Source organism: Haliotis rufescens, unplaced genomic scaffold (genome assembly GCF_023055435.1).
Source record: "Haliotis rufescens isolate VD_foot unplaced genomic scaffold, xgHalRufe1.0.p SCAF_9, whole genome shotgun sequence".
In the NCBI taxonomy this organism is placed as follows: domain Eukaryota; kingdom Metazoa; phylum Mollusca; class Gastropoda; order Lepetellida; family Haliotidae; genus Haliotis; species Haliotis rufescens.
The window spans coordinates 535,972-555,941 of record NW_025964383.1 but is presented as its reverse complement, the minus strand read 5'-3'; the positions used below and the strand labels follow the sequence as shown (position 1 = coordinate 555,941).

Below are 19,970 nucleotides of genomic sequence, written 5' to 3'. Positions count from 1 at the left end.
ATAACCCTGGGACAGTCAAGTGAGGAGCATCACCAATAACCCCGGGACAGTCAACTGAGGAGGATCGCCAATAACCCTGGGACAGTCAAGTGAGGAGCATCACCAATAACCCCGGGACATTCAAGTGAGGAGCATCACCAATAACCCCGGGACATTCAAGTGAGGAGCATCACCAATAACCCTGGGACATTCTAGTGAGGAGCATCACCAATAACCCCGGGACAGTCAACTGAGGAGCATCACCACTAACCCTGCGGCAGTCAACTGAGGAGCATCACCACTAACCCTGGAACAGTCAACTGAGGAGCATCACCAATAACCCTGGGGTAGTCAACTGAGGAGCATCATCAATAACCCTGGAACAGTCAACTGAGGAGCATCACCAAAAACCCTGGGGCAGTCAAGTGAGGAGCATCACCACTAACCCCGGGACAGTAAACTGAGGAGCATCACCAATAACCCTGGAACAGTTAACTGGGGAGCATTACCAATAACCCTGGGGCAGTCAACTGAGGAGCATCCCCCATAACCCTGGGACAGTCAACTGAGGAGCATCATCAATAACCCCTGGACAGTCACCTGAGGAGCATCACCAAAGAAACCAATGCTCTCACTTGATTTTATCATTTGTTTGATTATCAGTTGCCAATATCTTGAGTCAGCGAAATAAAATCCAAAAAATTAACTGTATTGCCTTTTAGTCAGAACTCACTACATTGTGTTGTTTTTGTACATATTTGATTTAAAACTTTAATAATGAAAAAAATATATAATACACAAATGCTGCAGGGTTATCTATAAACTCAATAGAATCACCCAGCCACAGATATCGATTTATTTTAACAAATTGTTTCCTGTAATCAGACGTCTAAAAATCACATATATTTCACCCTCGGGCGCAATAAATTAGTGAGTGTTCAATACATTTTAGCATTACATGATAAAAGGCTTATCTGACGTATAGAAATTTGAATAAAAACAAAGTGAATTAAAACTAAAATTATTACTTCGAACATATTTGAACATACCAGCACTGCCAAAGTCACATTTTCTACGTAGCGGATAGGTAAATGTTAATACGTCCGTTCAGATTATTTTGACAATGCGTGGGAAGATGTTCGTGGCATCTGAGGAGCATCACCAATAACCCTGGGGCAGTCAACTGAGGAGCATAGCCAATAACCCTGGAACAGTCAACTGAGTAGCATCACCAATAACCCTGGGACAGTCAAGAGAGGAGCATCACCAATAACCCTGGGACAGTCAACTGAGGAGCATCACCAATAACCCCGGGACAGTCAAGTGAGGAGCATCACCAATAACCCCGGGACATTCAAGTGAGGAGCATCACCAATAACCCCGGGTCATTCAAGTAAGGAGCATCACCAATAACCCTGGGACAGTCAAGTGAGGAGCATCACCAATAACCCCGGGACAGTCAACTGAGAAGGATCGCCAATAACCCTGGGACAGTCAAGTGAGGAGCATCACCAATAACCCCGGGACATTCAAGTGAGGAGCATCACCAATAACCCCGGGACATTCAAGTGAGGAGCATCACCAATAACCCTGGGACATTCTAGTGAGGAGCATCACCAATAACCCCGGGACAGTCAACTGAGGAGCATCACCACTAACCCTGCGGCAGTCAACTGAGGAGCATCACCACTAACCCTGGAACAGTCAACTGAGGAGCATCACCAATAACCCTGGGGTAGTTTCCTGTAATCAGACGTCTAAAAATCACATATATTTCACCCTCGGGCGCAATAAATTAGTGAGTGTTCAATTCATTTTAGCATTACGTGATAAAAGAAATTTGAGTGAAAACAAAGTGAATAAAAACTAAAATTATTACTTCGAACATATTTGAAAATACCAGTACTGCCAAAATCACATTTTCTACGTAGCGGATAGGTAAATGTTAATACGTCCGTTCAGATTATTTTCACAATGCGTGGGGAGATGTTCGTGGCAAGAATTAATATATCTCGACCTGACCCATAATCACGAACAACAGCAGCCACCAGTTGACAAAGGAATTCATTTATACTACTATACTTATACTTATCGATTCAAACTTCTGTTGGGATAACAGCGACCGAGTATGTCTCGAGTATTCCCATCCTCTTCACTCTTACGTGACTCGTTCACCATTTCTTAGAATTGGTAAGAAATTCTAATGGTACCTGACAATTCCCATATTGTAAAACAGTCATGATCATCAAAGTGCAAAATTAATCATTATAACGGAGGTTGGTGGTATGTGGCAATGGTGTTTTTTTTTTGTTTTTTTTACAAATAATTAATTAATTATATTTTTCTTGCCGTAGAACTATTTATTCTGTTTATTTGGCAAGACGAATGTAAGAGTACCAAACAATGGTTTACACCCATGAGATCCATTAAATTTCAATAGCAATTTCAAAAAGAAACTTCAGAGAAAACTCAAGTGGACCATCTTCAGTGGGTCTTAACACAAGCACTGTTTATGTTTTTGAGGAAATATAAAGCGGCCTTTGTGTAAGAAAATCACAATACGTTACATAAGCACATATTCACCGTTACCTTTCCTCGCTAATACATGTGTAAGAGCATAAATCTTTACGGGACCATGTTGTTAAGGGCATATGCGTGTACTTGTTTGTTATATAGTTCTAACAACATATGTCCTATAGATTATAGTAATGTCTTGAGGCATTGGTGCGTCAGAACAGTCTAAAGACACAAGAGAAGCGGCAACACCAACGTCTACCACATCAATACCTCCACGCAACTAGGAGAATAGTCGGAAGGAATCTACTAGATGTTTCACCGGCCAGGGTAGGTGTACATTCATCCAGTGGAGTGTGTAAACGGAACATCAATAAGGTAAAGCACCGGATATCAGGATATGGGACGTGTGTTAGTTTCGACAAAATAAGACAAGTGAATACAAGATTCAATTCGAGCAAACAGAAGACTAGGAGGAACACGACAGTATTTACACCATTTGTAGAGTACATAACTACAGGATGATATGGCGTGTGAAATGTTGGATGTTTCTTGGACATAAAATGACCCTGCTATCATTGCTTATTGCAACATGGATACATGTCAGGTTGGTATAATTTGATTGATATCTTCATGAGGCAAATGCAATAGTCAAAAACATACTGCTTGCACTTATTTCTAACATTGATTTAAGATGCATTGTTTGAATTTATACAGTGATGGCCCTGTCACACTACAACGTTTCAGAGTAACTTGCACCAAGCGTGTAAATGATAGTTAGTTCGCTGCCATACGTCGAGCTTTCATCGAAAAAAACATGTTTTTGACGTATACATAGCGTCTACATGACGAGTTCACCGTATATGTAACGCATGTCTAACGTATTAGTAGCGTATCACTGAGCGTATACATAACTTATGACAGCGTATAAAAGCGTATTGCAAGCGTGTGTCTGGCGTGTTCAACGTATAGCCGGCGTATGCCCAGCGTATGAGTAACGTATGACTAGCGCGCTCAGCGTAAGGGAAAGGTGCCTAAAACGTGCCCCGCGGTAGTATAACTAGTAGTGTACACCCATTCATCAAAATACTTCATTCAAGCAGTAGTCTTCGCCCTGTCAACATCATCAAGATGCCTCCCAAGAAGAAACCTGCCAGGGGCCCAGCAAGATCTGGTAAAGTGTCAATTTGAGGATGTCATGCTGATGTTGGAGAATGGCTATTACGTCGTGGGCAGCCTCTGAGGATCCTTCACCTCCATCTTCTATGATGCCTCCATCAGAAGTGATGAGGAGGTACTGACCGGGTCCATTATAGACAGAAACCCCCAAAACGCTGATACTACGGTACAAATACGCTAGCTGAACGTTAGAAACACGTTTAAAAAGTTATATATATTTTGTCGTCAGACATACGTCGAATACGCCATATATACTCACACGCAAAAGAAACGCAAGTCGAGTATGCAGTATACATGTTATTTATTTTCAACAGTAAGACAAGAAATACTAATAGGGCAAGATTGACAAAAAATTGACTGAAGACAGTTTAATGGATTAAAAGGCAGATGACATAATTGGGTTTTTTTCAAATGTGAAGGGCTTACACAGTTTCGGGTCAATACCAAAAATGTCAGTCAATACCTGGTGTGACCACCATTAGCATTGATCACTGCCACACATCTCCTGTACATTGAGTGGATCAGACGCTTTGTGAAGGCCCTAGGGATCCTTCTGCACACATCCAGAGCAGATGTGCGTAGTTCATCGGCAGTTGTAGGGACATGTTTATAAGCCACGACGTACTACAACGTATACCAGCGTGCTTTTAACGTATACAACTTACACCTAACTTATCCATAGCCTGTTTCAGCGTTGCCGGCGTTTTGGCAAAAATTGCCATACGTCGCCATGCGTTACTGCTATACGTTGTTGTGTGGCAGGGCCATAAAGAGCATTTTTGTAAACATATGAACGGAGAAAACTGTGATTCATGTAAAATTCAAAAAATAAATTTATGCTGAACTTAAATCATGCATCTTTCAATACATATTCATGAAGACCTCTCCTCGTATCTATGGTAGTGATTCAAATCAGCATGTGTTAGTGCTCGGCGCACAATTTAGATGTTTGCGTGTTTGTTTGGAGCATGATACTCACGCATGTGGTTTTTGAATGTGAACAACAAATAATGATGGTTTAGCTGTCAGGTGCTCATAAAATCAAGTTTACGTAACCGTAAATGACGCATGCGCAATGTCACGGCTTGCTAAATCAACGTCTACGAGCCGTGGGATGGCGCAAAATGAAGTTGCCACACTTCAATGTTGTTCCAACAAAATATCATCCCACCAAGACAACCATATTCGGTTGGGGCATCTACGGAATCGATACATATCTGCCATAGTAACAACTCGGGCAATTCCTGGGCTGAGACCAGTTAGTGGCAGAGCCGTACGCAACCGGTTAAGGGAGAGCAACACCCGGCCCCGACGTCCAACGAGTCGCCCAATTTTGGTTACACTTCGCCGCGAAGCAACACAGCTCATCTTCGTGAATAGCAACTTGAATGTCGTACGCTACCCTTTGTGCAATAAACAGCGGCGGAACGTCACGTGACAGACAGACATTTTGAGGCAGCATAACATTGCTGAACTGCCCTGACCGGTTGATTCCCCAGACCCCCCCCCCCCCCCCCCCCCTTTAGAACGTGCTTGGGATGAGATGGATCAACACCTACGAAAGGACCAGAACCAACCGGTAACGTTAGCTCAATTGGATCAATCTTTGGTTGACGTGTGGAAAAACATTTCCCAGGCTGTTTTAACTCATTGAGTGTCTGCAATGCGACATTGCTGCCTCGCCTGTATCAACGCAAATAGTAGTCACACCGCCCCTCTTTTAGGGCGTGTCTCTTTGGAGGTATGGATTTTGTCAAAGGATGTGTGATGATAAAACATTGATCAGGCGAATTACCAAATATTATTTTCAATAACACAACATTTACATCACTCTATAAGAAGTAGTTACTTTTTTCCGTCAGTATAGATCACGCCATTTACATTTGCCAGAAGACAGTGATTTGATGTTGGTACTGAGCGCTCGAAGACTGACGTGTTGGTGAGGTGACCGTCACCTCATTCACTTGAAACAGATTCTTAGACTCACCTATCAATATACTGCAAACACGTGTGAGAGCAAACTTGGAATAACAATTGTTTTGCGGTTATTGTTTTTTTCTTATACTTGATTTCTGTGTTGTAGTGTCATGATAGTGTAGTGACTGATTTTAAGTGGTCCTTTCGTAAAATTTCCACAGCTATTTGCCCTTTACGCAAAGTGGAAAATGTTTCGGCAGAAAATCTAGGCTGCATATTCTCTTAAATTGACAATTTATATGTACTTATTAACAGGTCCATTTTGTATTTTGTTCATTCTTGAGAGCCTTAGTGACAGTATGTAAAATGACCTTTACACTGAGTTTCGCAACACCTTACTTTTAAGGCTCACAATATCAACCTCTGGATTGTCTGGTTGAGACAATTCAGCTTTTCAGAGCAGGTCCCATGCAGCTTGTGTGGTCAGGGCCCTGTTCTACAAAGCGATCGTAGCGCTGCAACAGTCGTAAATCTGTTCAAGTATGAGAGTTACGATGACCTTAGCGTTACGATAATTTTGTGGAGCTGACCACAGGGGTTTGAGTCTTACATACAATAGAACATACTAATGGCGGTGGAAATGGGTAGTTCATGCTTGTTCTCGAGGGAAAACTAAATGTATTAATGCAAGCCCCGTCCTCCTACGGACACCATATGTGTTTCCTTATAGTTACATGCTACTTCCTTGAGGCATGTTCAGCAGAGGGAGAGGAACACGTTGCTCAGCATCCTTCCAGACAGGGACATTTTTGCGAATTGTGTTCCTGAGACAACATTGTGGAACCTCTGCAAATATATAATCGAAATTTTCCACTTCTCAAAACAAATCATTGAAATTGGGTCATAGCCACAGTGGAACAGAGGCTTTGAAAAAGGAAGGCTGTTTAATAAATGTTATAGTTTAATAAAGTCAAACTCAGAAGGAATAGCGTAATAGTGAAATCTGTTCTTGTGAATATTCCATGATTTCATAGAAATATATCCACAAAACAATTGAGTCAACTGACCAAAATTATTTGCTGTGACAAGTCGGTGAAATAAGCAGGGATCTGTGATCCAGCAAAGTCACGGTCGCTGTCTTGTTACAGTGAAACAATTTGCTCAACTGACTGTTTTGTGTGGATTACACTATAGGACATCATGTAATGTCCACAAAAAAAGGTCTCACTAACACCCAATTCCTTCTGTGTGAGGGTCACTACGTATCAATCAATGAAACTTTGTAGAAAGAGTGGTTGGAAGAGGGATCAAGACAGGTTAAACCATCCGGAACATCTGGATAAGCAACATTTATTAACAATTCGTGTTTGAAATACGTTCACCTTGTCTTTATTTCAGATTGGCCTGCAATCCCGACTTCTGTATATCCAGAGCACATGGCGAGTACTTCTGTGACACGGCAGATAGTGCTTCCTACTACCGCTGTGATAACGGTATCACCTGGCACTTCACCTGTGGCCTTGGCACTGTTTATGACGGCAGTATATGTAATCTCCCTCCTACCGCATGCATAACAAACCCTGTGCCCGATCCATCCTCGGGCGAGGTCGTCAACGGCATCTGTGTAGCTACTGCAGGGTCGAGCACAGGAACAACCGGAAGTACAGGAAGTATGGTATCCCCGGAAACAACCGGAACTGCAGCGCCACCAAACTGTGGATGTGAGTACACCTCCTCAGATATATCCTTCCTATTGTGGTTGACATCAGTTATGATCACCGACTTTTCCGGAAACGTTTAGTTCAGGTTAAATATGTGACACCCATCTGTATCCAGTACAAACAGTGACAAAATTGCTCCCTATAAGTAGCTTAAGTACACGTATTTCGATTTACCAAATGTTGGTGAATTACGAAATGTATGAAGATACCAGACCTCTTGTGTTAGCTGTATCGTATATATATTTTTTCTGCTTCACTTTTTATCAGGTTAAACTTTAATCGGACGGTTTGATCTTCAGAACTTCGCCATAATAACCTTTAACAAATCCCAAATCGCAGAAATTTTCTGTTTTTCAGATGGCATATTGTGGCACTTGTACAGAAGGTATCTAAATATGAAGAGTGCATGTGCAGTTTTGAAGGAGTTCCCCGTGGCCACGCCCATATCATGTGCGTCTAAATGTACGATGTCGGGAACCTGTACGGGGTTCAATCTGTATACACAACCCAATAACTTGACCCGCACTCTACGATATGTGTGTCAACTCGTAGCCTGTCCGGGTGACCATTTGCTATCTTTCGCAACAGAAGATGCCTTTTATGACCAAATATAGAAATCTTACTAGCATTCCTTTATATCACGTAGGAAAAGTAAAAATGTTTCTTTTTTCAAGAAAACGTATTTATTTATCAAATATAATGGTATTAAAATATACGTGTCACCATTTTCTGCCATTGTTTTTAGTTTGTAATCTAGATCGCGTAGCAAAGAGGCAACAACCCGTTGTGAACACAAGCTTTCGTTGAGTTCACACTCGATATACATGTAGAGATGGCTTAATATGTCCCAATGTTGACACAGGCTATAGTAACATCGTCCCAATGTTAACACAGGCCACAAAGACATCGTCCCAATGTTAACACGGCCACAAAGACATCGTCCCAATGTTAACACGGGCCACAAAGATATCGTCCAAATGTTAACATGCGCTACAAAGACATCGTTCCATTGTTAACACAGGCCACAAAGACATCGTTCCATTGTTAACACAGGCCACAAAGACATCGCCCGAATGTTAACACAGGCCACGAACACATCGTCCTAATGTTAACACAGGCCACAAAGACATCGTCCCAATGTTAACACAGGCCACAAAGACATCGCCCCAATGTTAACACAGGCCACAAAGACATCGTCCAAATGTTAACACAGGCCACAAAGACATCGTCCAAATGTTAACACAGGCCACGAACACATCGCCCCAATGTTAACACAGGCCACAAAGACATCGTCCAAGTGTTAACACAGGCCACGAACACATCGTCCCAATATTAACACAGGTCACAAAGACATACTCGCAATGTTACAACAGGCCACAAACACATCGTCCCAATGTTAACACAGGCCACAAACACATCGTCCCAATGTTAACACAGGCCACAAAGACATCGTCCCAAAGTTAACACGGCCACAAAGACATCGTACCAATGTTAACACGGGCCACAAAGACATCGTCCCAATGTTAACACGGCCACAAAGATATCGTCCCAAAGTTAACACGGCCACAAAGACATCGTACCAATGTTAACACGGGCCACAAAGATATCGTCCCAATGTTAACACAGGCCACAAAGATATCGTCCAAATGTTAACACAGGCCACAAACACATCGTCCGAATGTTAACACAGACCACAAAGATATCGTCCCAATGTTAACACGGCCACAAAGATATCGTCCCAATGTTAACACGGGCCACAAAGATATCGTCCCAATGTTAACACGGCCACAAAGATATCGTCCCAAAGTTAACACGGCCACAAAGACATCGTACCAATGTTAACACGGGCCACAAAGATATCGTCCTAATGTTTACACGGCCACAAAGACATCGTCCCAATGTTAACGCAGGCCACAAAGATATCGTCCCAATGTTTACACGGCCACAAAGACATCGTCTAAATGTTAACACGGGCCACAAAGATATCGTCCCAATGTTAACACAGTTCACAAAGATATCGTCCCAAAGTTAACACGGCCACAAAGACATCGTCCAAATGTTAACACGGGCCACAAAGATATCGTCCCAATGTTAACACAGGCCACAAAGATATCGTCCAAATGTTAACACAGGCCACAAACACATCGTCCCAATGTTAACACAGGCCACAAACACATCGTCCCAATGCTAACGCAGGCTACAAAGACATCGTCCCATGTTAACAGAGGTTATAGCGACATCGTCTTTGTTAACAGAGGCCATGTACGAAGACTCTGCCAACAATACTGGCCCGATTGTGGGGTACCGGTGTCCTGGCTAACGACACAAACTCTTTTCGAAAATATCTCTGAAGTTAAAGGTTACTGGTGTGTCCTACACATCAAAGAAAAACGTCCACTGCATTATTGATTTACTAACTTTGTGCTTCGTGTCGCACGTATGTATCAGCCGAAGCTATTCGCTCGCTAAAGGCGATGTCCTGCTTCATCATTGACTGGTTCATATGTGTAAACTGTGTTTCACGTCTCGTTATCAGCGAGCTGCCAACTACAAAGACTACACTCAATTTATGAATGCATAGCACCGTATGCAACTCAACAAACAAACACATGTCGGTTCATATCTTATGGGGTATTGAGACGTCTGTCTATGTTGTTGTTACAGCATTTATTGTAAACTGCCTCTTATTATAATGCACTTATAATACAATAAATACTATTTTTTTATGCAAATTGTATGAATGGCGGGTGCTACCGATAGGGCAGGACAAGATAACGCGAACACCTGGTGTCATCACTGATTTAAAGTGGTCCATTTTCACAGCTATTTGCCCTTTACGCCAAGTGGAAAATGTAAACAGAAGATCTAGGCTGCTTATTCTCTTACATTGACAATTTATTTTTACTTATTAACAGGTCCATTTTGCATTTTGTACATTCTTGAATGCGTTATTCGCAGTATGTAAAATGACCTTAACACTGAGTTTGCGCAACACCTTACTTTTAAGGCTCACAAGATGACCCTCTGGATAGTCAGGTTCAGACAATTCAGCTTTTCAGAGCAGATACATGCAGCTTTTGTGGTCAGGGCCCTGTTCTACAAAGCGATCGTAGCGCTGCGACAGTCGTAAATCTATAACATGTTACCTGTTGAAATTCTTTTCAAGATTTCAAGACAGCGTGTGATGTTGTCATCGAAGAATGCACAAACGGTGAAGGAGGAAACAGAATCGATGTTATTTTATGTGGTAATTCCCAACAGGACACGCGAAGATAAACCCAGACACCGGTACTTACAGAACTAAAGTTTGAAATCAGTAAACAACCACACAGGATCAATGCAGAATCAGCCACTGATATTGAAATACACAGCATTAGGTTTACAATCATAACATGTTATACAATGGGTCACAATATGTGACAGCAGCAATTAATTCTATGTAACGAGCTGCCGTGATAGTATCACCATAGGCCAACAGAACATATCATATTAGCGCCTCATTTAAGTAGCTGCCACTCACAGGCAATACTCCGGCCCACTGTCACATAACAATAAACCCCTTTTGTCATTCAACTGCCGTGCAAAGCCTGGCTACCTTACATGGAAAAGTTCGCCGTTGTTCCCACTGACAACGCTTCAAATAACACAGCTATTATATGTAAGCAGCACTACATCAATTGTTTGATCAAAGAAATTGGAATGGGTGACATCAAATATACCACATACAAAGCCAGTATGTTAACCGTAGAAGAAATCTGCCAAAACCGACCATCAGTACCACAAGATAAACTTTTGGCTAGACTGTCTCTAAAACCTGAAGACGCCGATTCTACTTTTGTACTGAATTCCAAAACTCCACAAAAATCCGTCCAAGTAGATATATTGCATGGTTCGGCAAATGTGGCAGCAATATTCCTGTCTGAGAGGGTAACCAACATCCTTAATACAACCACGGACTGGAAGCTCCATCCCGGGTTTTACATTTCGGATATATGTTTGTCTTCAAACACACGAGTTTATCTTTTGGTCGACAACACTTTTATTCGTGATTTAAACAGACACAGCTGCAGAATGGACAGCAATGGTCAAGTGGGATCTATGAGGCGCTAATCAGCCTAGGTGTCTGAGGGTCATGTCCCGACCAACACAAAGCATCCTAACCTTAACGACAAGCCAAACCACTGACAAGCGGCCGCGTATGTGTTACGATATCTCTGTGGTCAGTCTGCAGTAGCCAGTACTTCATCAACAATGCCATGCTTCAGTGGCCAACCGACCATTCCTTTACGTGTAATTACAGACATCAGATCAGCCCATGTGTTACTGGCTACGATAATAATAGCCCAGCTGGTGTTATCTAATTTGTATTGACAACACTGCTAATAGTTGCATATGTAAATATTTTAACCTACTTGACTCAAAATTGCCTATATTTTCTTTTTATAATCACAGAAAGTATTTAAGAAAATTGGAACTAATACCATGTTGATTCAAAACCTCAAACAATTTGCTTAAAGTAGTGTACACCACCTTTCCACACGTCAAACTTCAAGGAGAAACTACATTCCTTCATCCATGGGGAATTCATCACTAAACTGTGCCCACGTCTATCTTCAAAGGTTCAGGACAGTTTGTCATGATCATCACGAAAGGAAATGAGACGATACAAGAACAACTAGAGACTTAAATATACGACATGGTGAGAGACGCCATGTGCATTACTGATAGTGTGGACATTTCGAGTGCTGAACGGCATAGAGGCATAAAAGACAAGAATAGTGTACTTGCATTAGCAAAGTCAATGAATGGACATAAAGCAAACATTTCGCAGGACTTTACACAACGTACCATATGTTTCCGTGCGGACAGTTCACTGGTTTCTTATGGTTATTGAAGGTGAGGCATTTACGTGCTTAGATTAATGTGCAATATTGTCTTTAAGACTGTGAATCAAAAAGAAATTAACTATCACGTTACATTTCTGGTTAGGTGAACATGTTAAGAATCGTGAAGGATATTAATTTCTTCATCTGACTGCGACTCCTGTGTTTACACCTGTTAACCTTGAGATACATAGCCATAACTAGAACCCTTTCGATCATAACATAAATAAAAAATTATGCCACTTATCAACTCTTCAACTTATGTATTATGTATTAGAGAACGACAAAAGTTCCTTCAAGCGTTCTCACACTACTTTATAGAAATGATTATTGATGAAGCATTTTTTCACTCGCGGTAACAGGTACAAACAAATGCATAACCAAGCACGAAGAGTTTGCGCTTGTGCTCAGCACATGTGGTCCGTGTTTCACGATATTTAAAATCTGGACCTTTCTTTACCTTTGCATTTTAAAAGATGCACCTACATTCTCTCAAAATGCATTTCCTCGTGCTATAAACACCAACATCTCAGAAACCTTTCGGGGGTGGTCGGGTAGCCTAGTGGTTAAAGCGTTCGCTCGTCACGCCGAAGACCCGGGTTCGATTAACGACATGGGTACAATGTGTGAAGCCCATTTCTGGTGTCCCCCGCCGTGATATTGCTGGAATATTGCTAAAAGCGGCGTAAAACCATACTCACTCACTCACTCACTCAGAAACCATTGGATAAATGGAGCTTAAACATCCCTTGATTGTTCCCACCAGTGCTGACACCTGAATTTGTTCAAGTGGTTGCCAACCGATTTTTTCAACCGCAGCCACACTGAAAATAGCTATGTAAGGCCATTACTCAGTAAATGTTTTTTCAAAATGCTCTTACATTCTCTCAAGACAAATTTTATGTCTGTAAACATCTTCTCCTCTGCAATTAGAAGTTAAGACATGCACTTACATCCCGACCCCCCACCCCGCCCCAGACACGTGGTGATGGTCGCAAGGGTAGTATGTGTGAGTGTACGTCTGTCACCAAGTCCTAGGTCGTGAATACACGTAGGGAGGGTGGTAAGGGTGTGTTGGGGATGTGTGGAAGTGTAGTCCCAGGGCGTGGGTACACGTGGGGGCGGGGGGCACGGGGGAGGAGTGTGTGAGTGTATGTATGTCTCCAAGTCCCAGGGCATGTGTACACCTGGGGGAGGGTGGCAAGGGGCGGGGGGTGGGGGGTGGGGGGGGGGGGGGGGTTGGGGGGGTGATGTGAGTGTATGTCTGTCTCCAAGTCCCTGGGCGTGTGTACACCACCTGGGGGAGGGTGACAGGGGGGGGGGGGGGGGGGATTGTGTGTACACCTGGGGGAGAGTGGCAAGATGTTCGGCAAACCGGACAAGGACAAAACGTGAAAACTGTTGGTAAAATATATATCTGTAACAGGTGTACCAGACATCAATTTGGTTCACATTGAAACCGATCAATGTATGCATTAGTTTTTCATGTAATGAGAACACAGCAGAAATAAGGTAGGACAGAGCGTTGGCTGTTCGGTAACACCCGACACCTCTTTACACCATCGCAATCCACACATTGCCTTGCACGGGTGTTATTCAAACCGAGAGGATAACTTGGGGTTATCGTAAGATAAATATTTGATACTCTCCTTGACATGGTTTGAATCGGGGGTGTCAATTTAAACACAACTTTATCATTATTTTTATAATTATATTTCAAATTTCCTATATTTGAATGATAAAAGAGGAATTCTCATAATGGTGGACAGTCTTATCTACGACCATTCCATAATATTGTGGGTAAGGTCTATATAGATTGCCAATGAAAGAGTCTAAATTATTCACCGAAATAGATGCCCTTGGTCATAAAGGGCAAAATAGCTGTAAAGATTATATGAATGGGCCACTGAAAATCAGTGATAACACCAGGTGTTCGCAAAAGGGTAACATGGTCTGAAAATGGTCCAGTCCACAATACACAGGTAATCTCATGCCACTTCTACTTATTTTTATTGTATATTTCTTATCTTAACCACGTTTTGTTTTTACCAGATAATCGTGAGTGAGTTGGGTATAACGCCGCTTTTAACAGTATTTGATTATATCGCGGCGTGTCAGCTAGGTGTGGGAGCACGGGTATGGTGCTGACAAACCTAGAAACATAAACTCACAATCAAAGGTTTCTGGCGTGCCCAAGGGATGCAACTCTGCACAGACGACTGGGCCACCCGTGCCCTCTTTCCAGATAATAGACAGATGTTCACACATAACTGTTCCAACTTCTAAATGTCTCTCAAAAACATAAACCTGTTTGATCACATGTAAATGTTAATTATGTATGAGACCGCCTCTGTGGTCTAGAGGTAGAGCGTCCGCCCGGAGAGCGGAAGATCAGGGGTTCGATCCCCGACCGCGTCATACCAAAAGATGTTAAAAGATGGTACTCGGCATTAAGGGACTAAAACAAGGACTGGTCGGCTCGGAGTCAGTAAACTGTGTCTGAGTGGGGTATTCATGTTAAACTGCGACATGGTATCCCAGTGGGCTAGCACTATAAATCGGCATCAGTCCGGTCTAGTACAAGCAGCCACACACACATGGGCATGCACGTCGCTATATAAGTGCAATAATCTTGGACGCGACGTTAAACCCCATTTCACTTCACCTAATTAATGTGGGAGATTACGCCACTTCTCGTCTTATCCCTTCCCCTGGTCTGGTTGGTAAACAGTACTGTTGTGTGATCGATTGATAAAGTATTTTACGTTCGTTGTTATTTGTGTGATTTGCAATCACAAAAGGTGACTGAATGAATAAAGACCGATTTTACAGTAACAAGGTATTCCATAAATCATGTTGTTTTTTGTGCAGTTTGCAAGCACCTGTCATCACAAAATGAAACAGAAAACTGAATATGAAGTGATAAACATGTTCGTCATCACGCTCAGTGAATTAAAACTTTATTAAAATTAGAATTTGACCACAAGTTGACTTACATTCTTTATAATACAAGTCCCCACATGGACTCTTCTGCGCATTGAATATATAAATAATTAATTTGGCAGTTTTGTTTATATTTGACAAACTATAATGCGATGAATACTAAAATCTATCGTCACTTGTAATGTTCACTTAACTGTCACAGATAAACACGGATTCTAACCAAGTCGGGTCGTCTTTGACATAGAATGCATGAACTGGTTGAGTGACTTCCACCAGAAAAAAAAGGATACAATATCATAAAGACGTCCTATCTAAATGTGCTCATGGGGTCTTCCCAGCTCGTTCAAAACTGAAATTCAGGAGGATTAAGGGGATTAGGGTTGGGGGATTATATAGAGAATACTACACTCATTCTCGTTAGATACCATTTTTACGAAACGAGTGGACTTTCTATGGTATCTGACCGAACGAAAGCGAGGTCAGATACCATAGAAAGTTCACGAGTTGAGTTGAAACTAGAATGAGTGTGGTATTTTATTTATTGCCCACGTTTAATATATTGTAAATGCATAACTTTCGTTCGTTGACAGACCAAACTGAAACCGGTTGAAAAATCTGGTTGCGCATGAATATTGATACATGCCCAAATACGGGCATGGTTGACATGTCTATGCATACCAATTAACAACATGCACCTGCAGTTGTGTTTGCAAAGAGGAATTTCTTCAACTTATGGTACTTAAAGCGTCATGTTGTTAGTACGCAGGACACCTATAAAAAAATTTGAAAAGTCACATTAGCGCCGCGCTTTCAATATCTGACCAACAGTCGGTCACTAGCACTGCCGGTGTCCCCGCTGTGTAATCACATAATCAGAATACAGGCAGAATGATTTGTATCGGAAATGTTCACTTTGAGTGATCTGGTAGTGCAATCGTGAACAAACAACTCCCGAAACAGTGCCACAAAATACGCTTCGAAGAGGACACTGATGGCACAACCAGATCATCCCAAGTAAGTCTAGATATCTGTCCAGATAGTTTAAACTGACTTCATTTCACCACGCTTATCCATTTACGTTAAATCAAATTGAAAGTTGCGAAAGTGGTCGGGTGCGTCACGGGGGACCCTCGATCTATTGATCGGTAGTCGTACATTGTAAATTGATATAGCTCGATTATATAATGTCTGCAGAAGCTCTATGTATAACTTATATAGAGTGCAAACCGAATTTGATGCGTGTGGCTTTCTTGTTTGGTTCAATGAAGTGTTTGTAAATATAACTCGCGCTCATGAGATTGTTTCAGTTCTGCCTTGTAGTTGCAAAATGAATGACGTCTCGCGATATTTTTAAATGAAAAAAGTAGTCCCGGCGTAACAGACGTCACGGTTATCCAATCCAAACGAATAAAACAAGGTCAACCTTGTACGACACACGTGTGACGTAGGATTTAGTATCTTACCGCCTGTTTCTTCACCACGTGGGTAATAAATTAAAGTCTGTTCCTGACAGGTGAATGCTAGTCAGTTCAAAAGCTTATTTTTATCATTGGTAATAAAGCTGTACTAAAAGAAATGAATAATATAAATTCGTGAAAATCTAATATGTCTTGTCACTAGGTTTCATTATTATGCCGGGCTGAAATCCAGCTTGAGGGCCAGTGGCTACAGAGGTTTTATCTAGAAGCTGCCTACCACGGAGTTCCTGACTGTTAATATATGTACCATAGTGCCCTATGAGTGTCATGCGTTTTTATGTAACTGAACAGTATTATAAAATTTGTTCAAATTAATCTTTATATAAAAATATAATCTAGTCAGGAGATGGAACAGACTATACTATAATCCCCGTATTGTTCAGCCAATTAACACATGAGTTACAACTGACTGCACAACATTCTAGTTATTTTAATGTACACTAATCTAACCGTTTGTGAACATAGGAGCATACGGGTGTATATATATACATAACATATATACTGTATTCGACATAAGTGCATCGCTCTAATAAGCACCCATTAGGTCAAATACGGTTTATTAAGTTAGCAACCTTTGTTCATATGTGTATATATATTTATTAACTCAATACGGGTCATCTTATGCAGGGACCCTGACAATTTGATGCAAAGAATGAAGTGGTTGTTATTCATAAACTAGTGTCACGATTCATCATCTGTCATGTTCTGCGCCGGAAGTGGAGACAACTCTGTTTCCTTGTGGTTAGACCCTATATAAGAAGGTTCTTTTGTGCAGACAATCTGGGCTCCGCTCTACATAGCGATCGTAGCGCTACGACTGTTGTAAATCTATGCTAAAATATAGGAATTACGATCACCTCAGCGCTACGGTCCTGGGCCCCGTTCCTCAAAGCGATCTTAGCACTAAGGTGATCGTAAGTTCCATACTTTACCATAGACTTACGATCACTGTAGCGCAAAGATCGCTTTGAGGAACGGAGCGCTGGACACTGTCTGATTCCGGGGCAGATTCCTGATGCCGGGAATCAGTGTATCTTGGCTTATTCCTTCATGTGCTGGTATACCCGGTCCAGGGTACCGTTTCACAAAGCAGTCGTAAGTCTTACGTGCGTGTAAAACTGGCGTAACTTGGAAATACTGAACTAGGGGCGTTACACAAAGCTAGTGTAATATTACGTCCGTGTAACATTGGGGTAAACGCTACGTGTGGTCTCGGGGTGGTGTAAATATTTACGCAAGCGATAAAGATGGCGATCAATCTAAACACGGACGAGATTGCCAAAAAAGTATGTAAGCGAGAACGTGTTTTCCACGACAGGTCGAACCCCCTCGACGATTTGGATGATCATGACATCATCGAGAGGTACCGCCTATCACGACACATGATATTTTCTATCATTGGTAAAGTGAGTGACAGACTTGAACATCAAACCCAGCTTCCCCATGCAATACCACTTTACCTTAATGTTTTAATTGCTCTGAGATACTTCTCCAAGGGTGGGTTTTACAGTGAGATTGCCGATATCCACGATGTGAGTAAATCCTCCATCTGCAGAGCAATCCGCGCAACAACAGACGCATTATGTGCAACCATGGGTGATTTTGTATTTCCCACAATGCCTTCCACATGACTTTCGCCCGACATATCGTAGCCGTTTTCACCAAATGCGGTGCCGTTTTCGCCAGAGAAATCGGTGACGTTTTGCTGAGGTGCCGTTTTAGCCTGCACCCCTCTCGTTCCCATAATGGCGCCGAAACGTGACGAAGTAGCCTACGTTTGTCGGAAGGGTTACCATGCACTGAACAAACAGGCAGTATGTGATGCCAACATGAGGTGAGATACATACACACATGGTAGATATGTCTTTTATCATGAATCAATTATTCTTATTCGTCTTGAACAAGGCACGACACAATGTAAACATTACAACACGTAATAGATGTCCTTGACATTGACGCATGCTGCGCCCCCTAGGTAACTAGACTATGGCGTAAACATTGCGCAAATATGGCGTAAAATCTACGAGGGTGTAAATTTACGACTGCTTTGTGAAACGGTACCCAGATTGGTAACAGGCTGACATACTAGGTGACTGTAGCATTACACGAATCATCTTGAGTTAGTGAGTTGGGTTTAACGCTGCTTTAAACAGTATTCCAGTTATATCACGGCTTGTCAGTTTGATGTGGTATGAAAGCCATTTACCATTTTAGTGAAACCCACGAGCACGGGAAAGGTGCGGACAAACCTAAAAACATAATCTGGACGAGCCGGGATTCGAACCAACGATTACAGATTTCTGGCGTGCCCAAGGGACGCAGATCTGCTCAGCGAATTGCAGCGCCTTAGATGACTGGGCCATCCGTGCACCTTGAAGCCTAATTGACACTGTGACAGTTATAGAATCACGCACACCTGTTCACGATCTTTCTGTCAGTTGCTACACAGGGCAACCTTCAGATTGTAAACAACATGTTGGCATCGATAAACAGGAAACAATACAAGAGGAAACGGTCTGTCTTCCAGTTCCCGACAATCACATGGTGTGGGTCTGACATCTACCATTCAACTCCCGTGGAAGCCAAGATGCACTCACAGAACATGAAAGCAAAGAGCCATTCCCCCATCTTTACCATGTCGGTACTGTACTGCACAAGTGCGTGTGTCAATGTAGGCTTTGATCATGGGGCAATCGATTCTCACTGTCGTCCAGAGAACTAACACCTAAAGCATGAGGAATGGTGAACATCTTGTTAAGTCCTAAGTAGAGAACGGCATGTTAAATGCAGCCGCGAAGCAGCATAAATGAATCAGGTTGGAGCCCATCCGTGGACATCTTCCCGAGGCAAGTCAGACAACTGACTATAAAAGTCCAGTTTCCACCCTTGCCGAACTAGGCTGGTATTATGGAGTTACAATATGGCTGGACAAACGAGTCTATGCATAGTCGAATCAAAATCGCGCAATGAAATCGAAATCCGGTTCGTAAACTGTCGTGCAGATTTCGGTCGATTGCAGGATTTGCATAGCATGTGCACCGCAAACTCGTTATCAACAGATATTCTCAAAATCTTTTCATGTTTATATCAAGGTGCTCACGTGATTTCGCGATGTAAGGCCCGTTTTATCACAATATATATCTTGATTGTCGAGCAGATCGTCCTGTCTAGGCGCCGCCATTTTGTTTGAAGCAAATGCAAGTGGTATGAGAGGTGGAATCTGATTGGTCCATATTAGAGGGTTAGAAGGGATATAACTGGTAGTAGCCACTGGTTGCGCTACGATCGAGCCCAGGAATTCCAGGCTAGTTCGGCAAGGGTGGAAACTGGACTTTAAAAGTCACTTGACTCCCTTG

The 19,970-nt window shown here is 42.2% G+C and overlaps 1 protein-coding gene across 1 annotated transcript; it reads left to right on the top strand.

The window, feature by feature from the left end:
- The first annotated feature begins 2,880 nt into the window (after positions 1-2,880).
- Positions 2,881-7,924, top strand: LOC125377463. The gene is made up of 3 exons (XM_048391039.1): positions 2,881-3,100; positions 6,988-7,310; positions 7,668-7,924. Exons 1-3 carry the CDS (start codon positions 3,015-3,017, stop codon positions 7,922-7,924), a joined length of 666 nt encoding a protein of 221 aa, XP_048246996.1. The 5' UTR covers positions 2,881-3,014.
- Positions 7,925-19,970: the final 12,046 nt, after the last annotated feature.

Excerpts from the sequence above, each read along its gene's own strand:
- LOC125377463 (XM_048391039.1), top strand. The coding sequence starts at position 3,015 with ATGATATGGCGTGTGAAATGTTGGATGTTTCTTGGACATAAAATGACC. Across the intron at positions 3,101-6,987 it reads GCAACATGGATACATGTCAG|ATTGGCCTGCAATCCCGACT; the intron begins GTTGGTATAATT and ends TCTTTATTTCAG. Across the intron at positions 7,311-7,667 it reads AGCGCCACCAAACTGTGGAT|ATGGCATATTGTGGCACTTG; the intron begins GTGAGTACACCT and ends TCTGTTTTTCAG.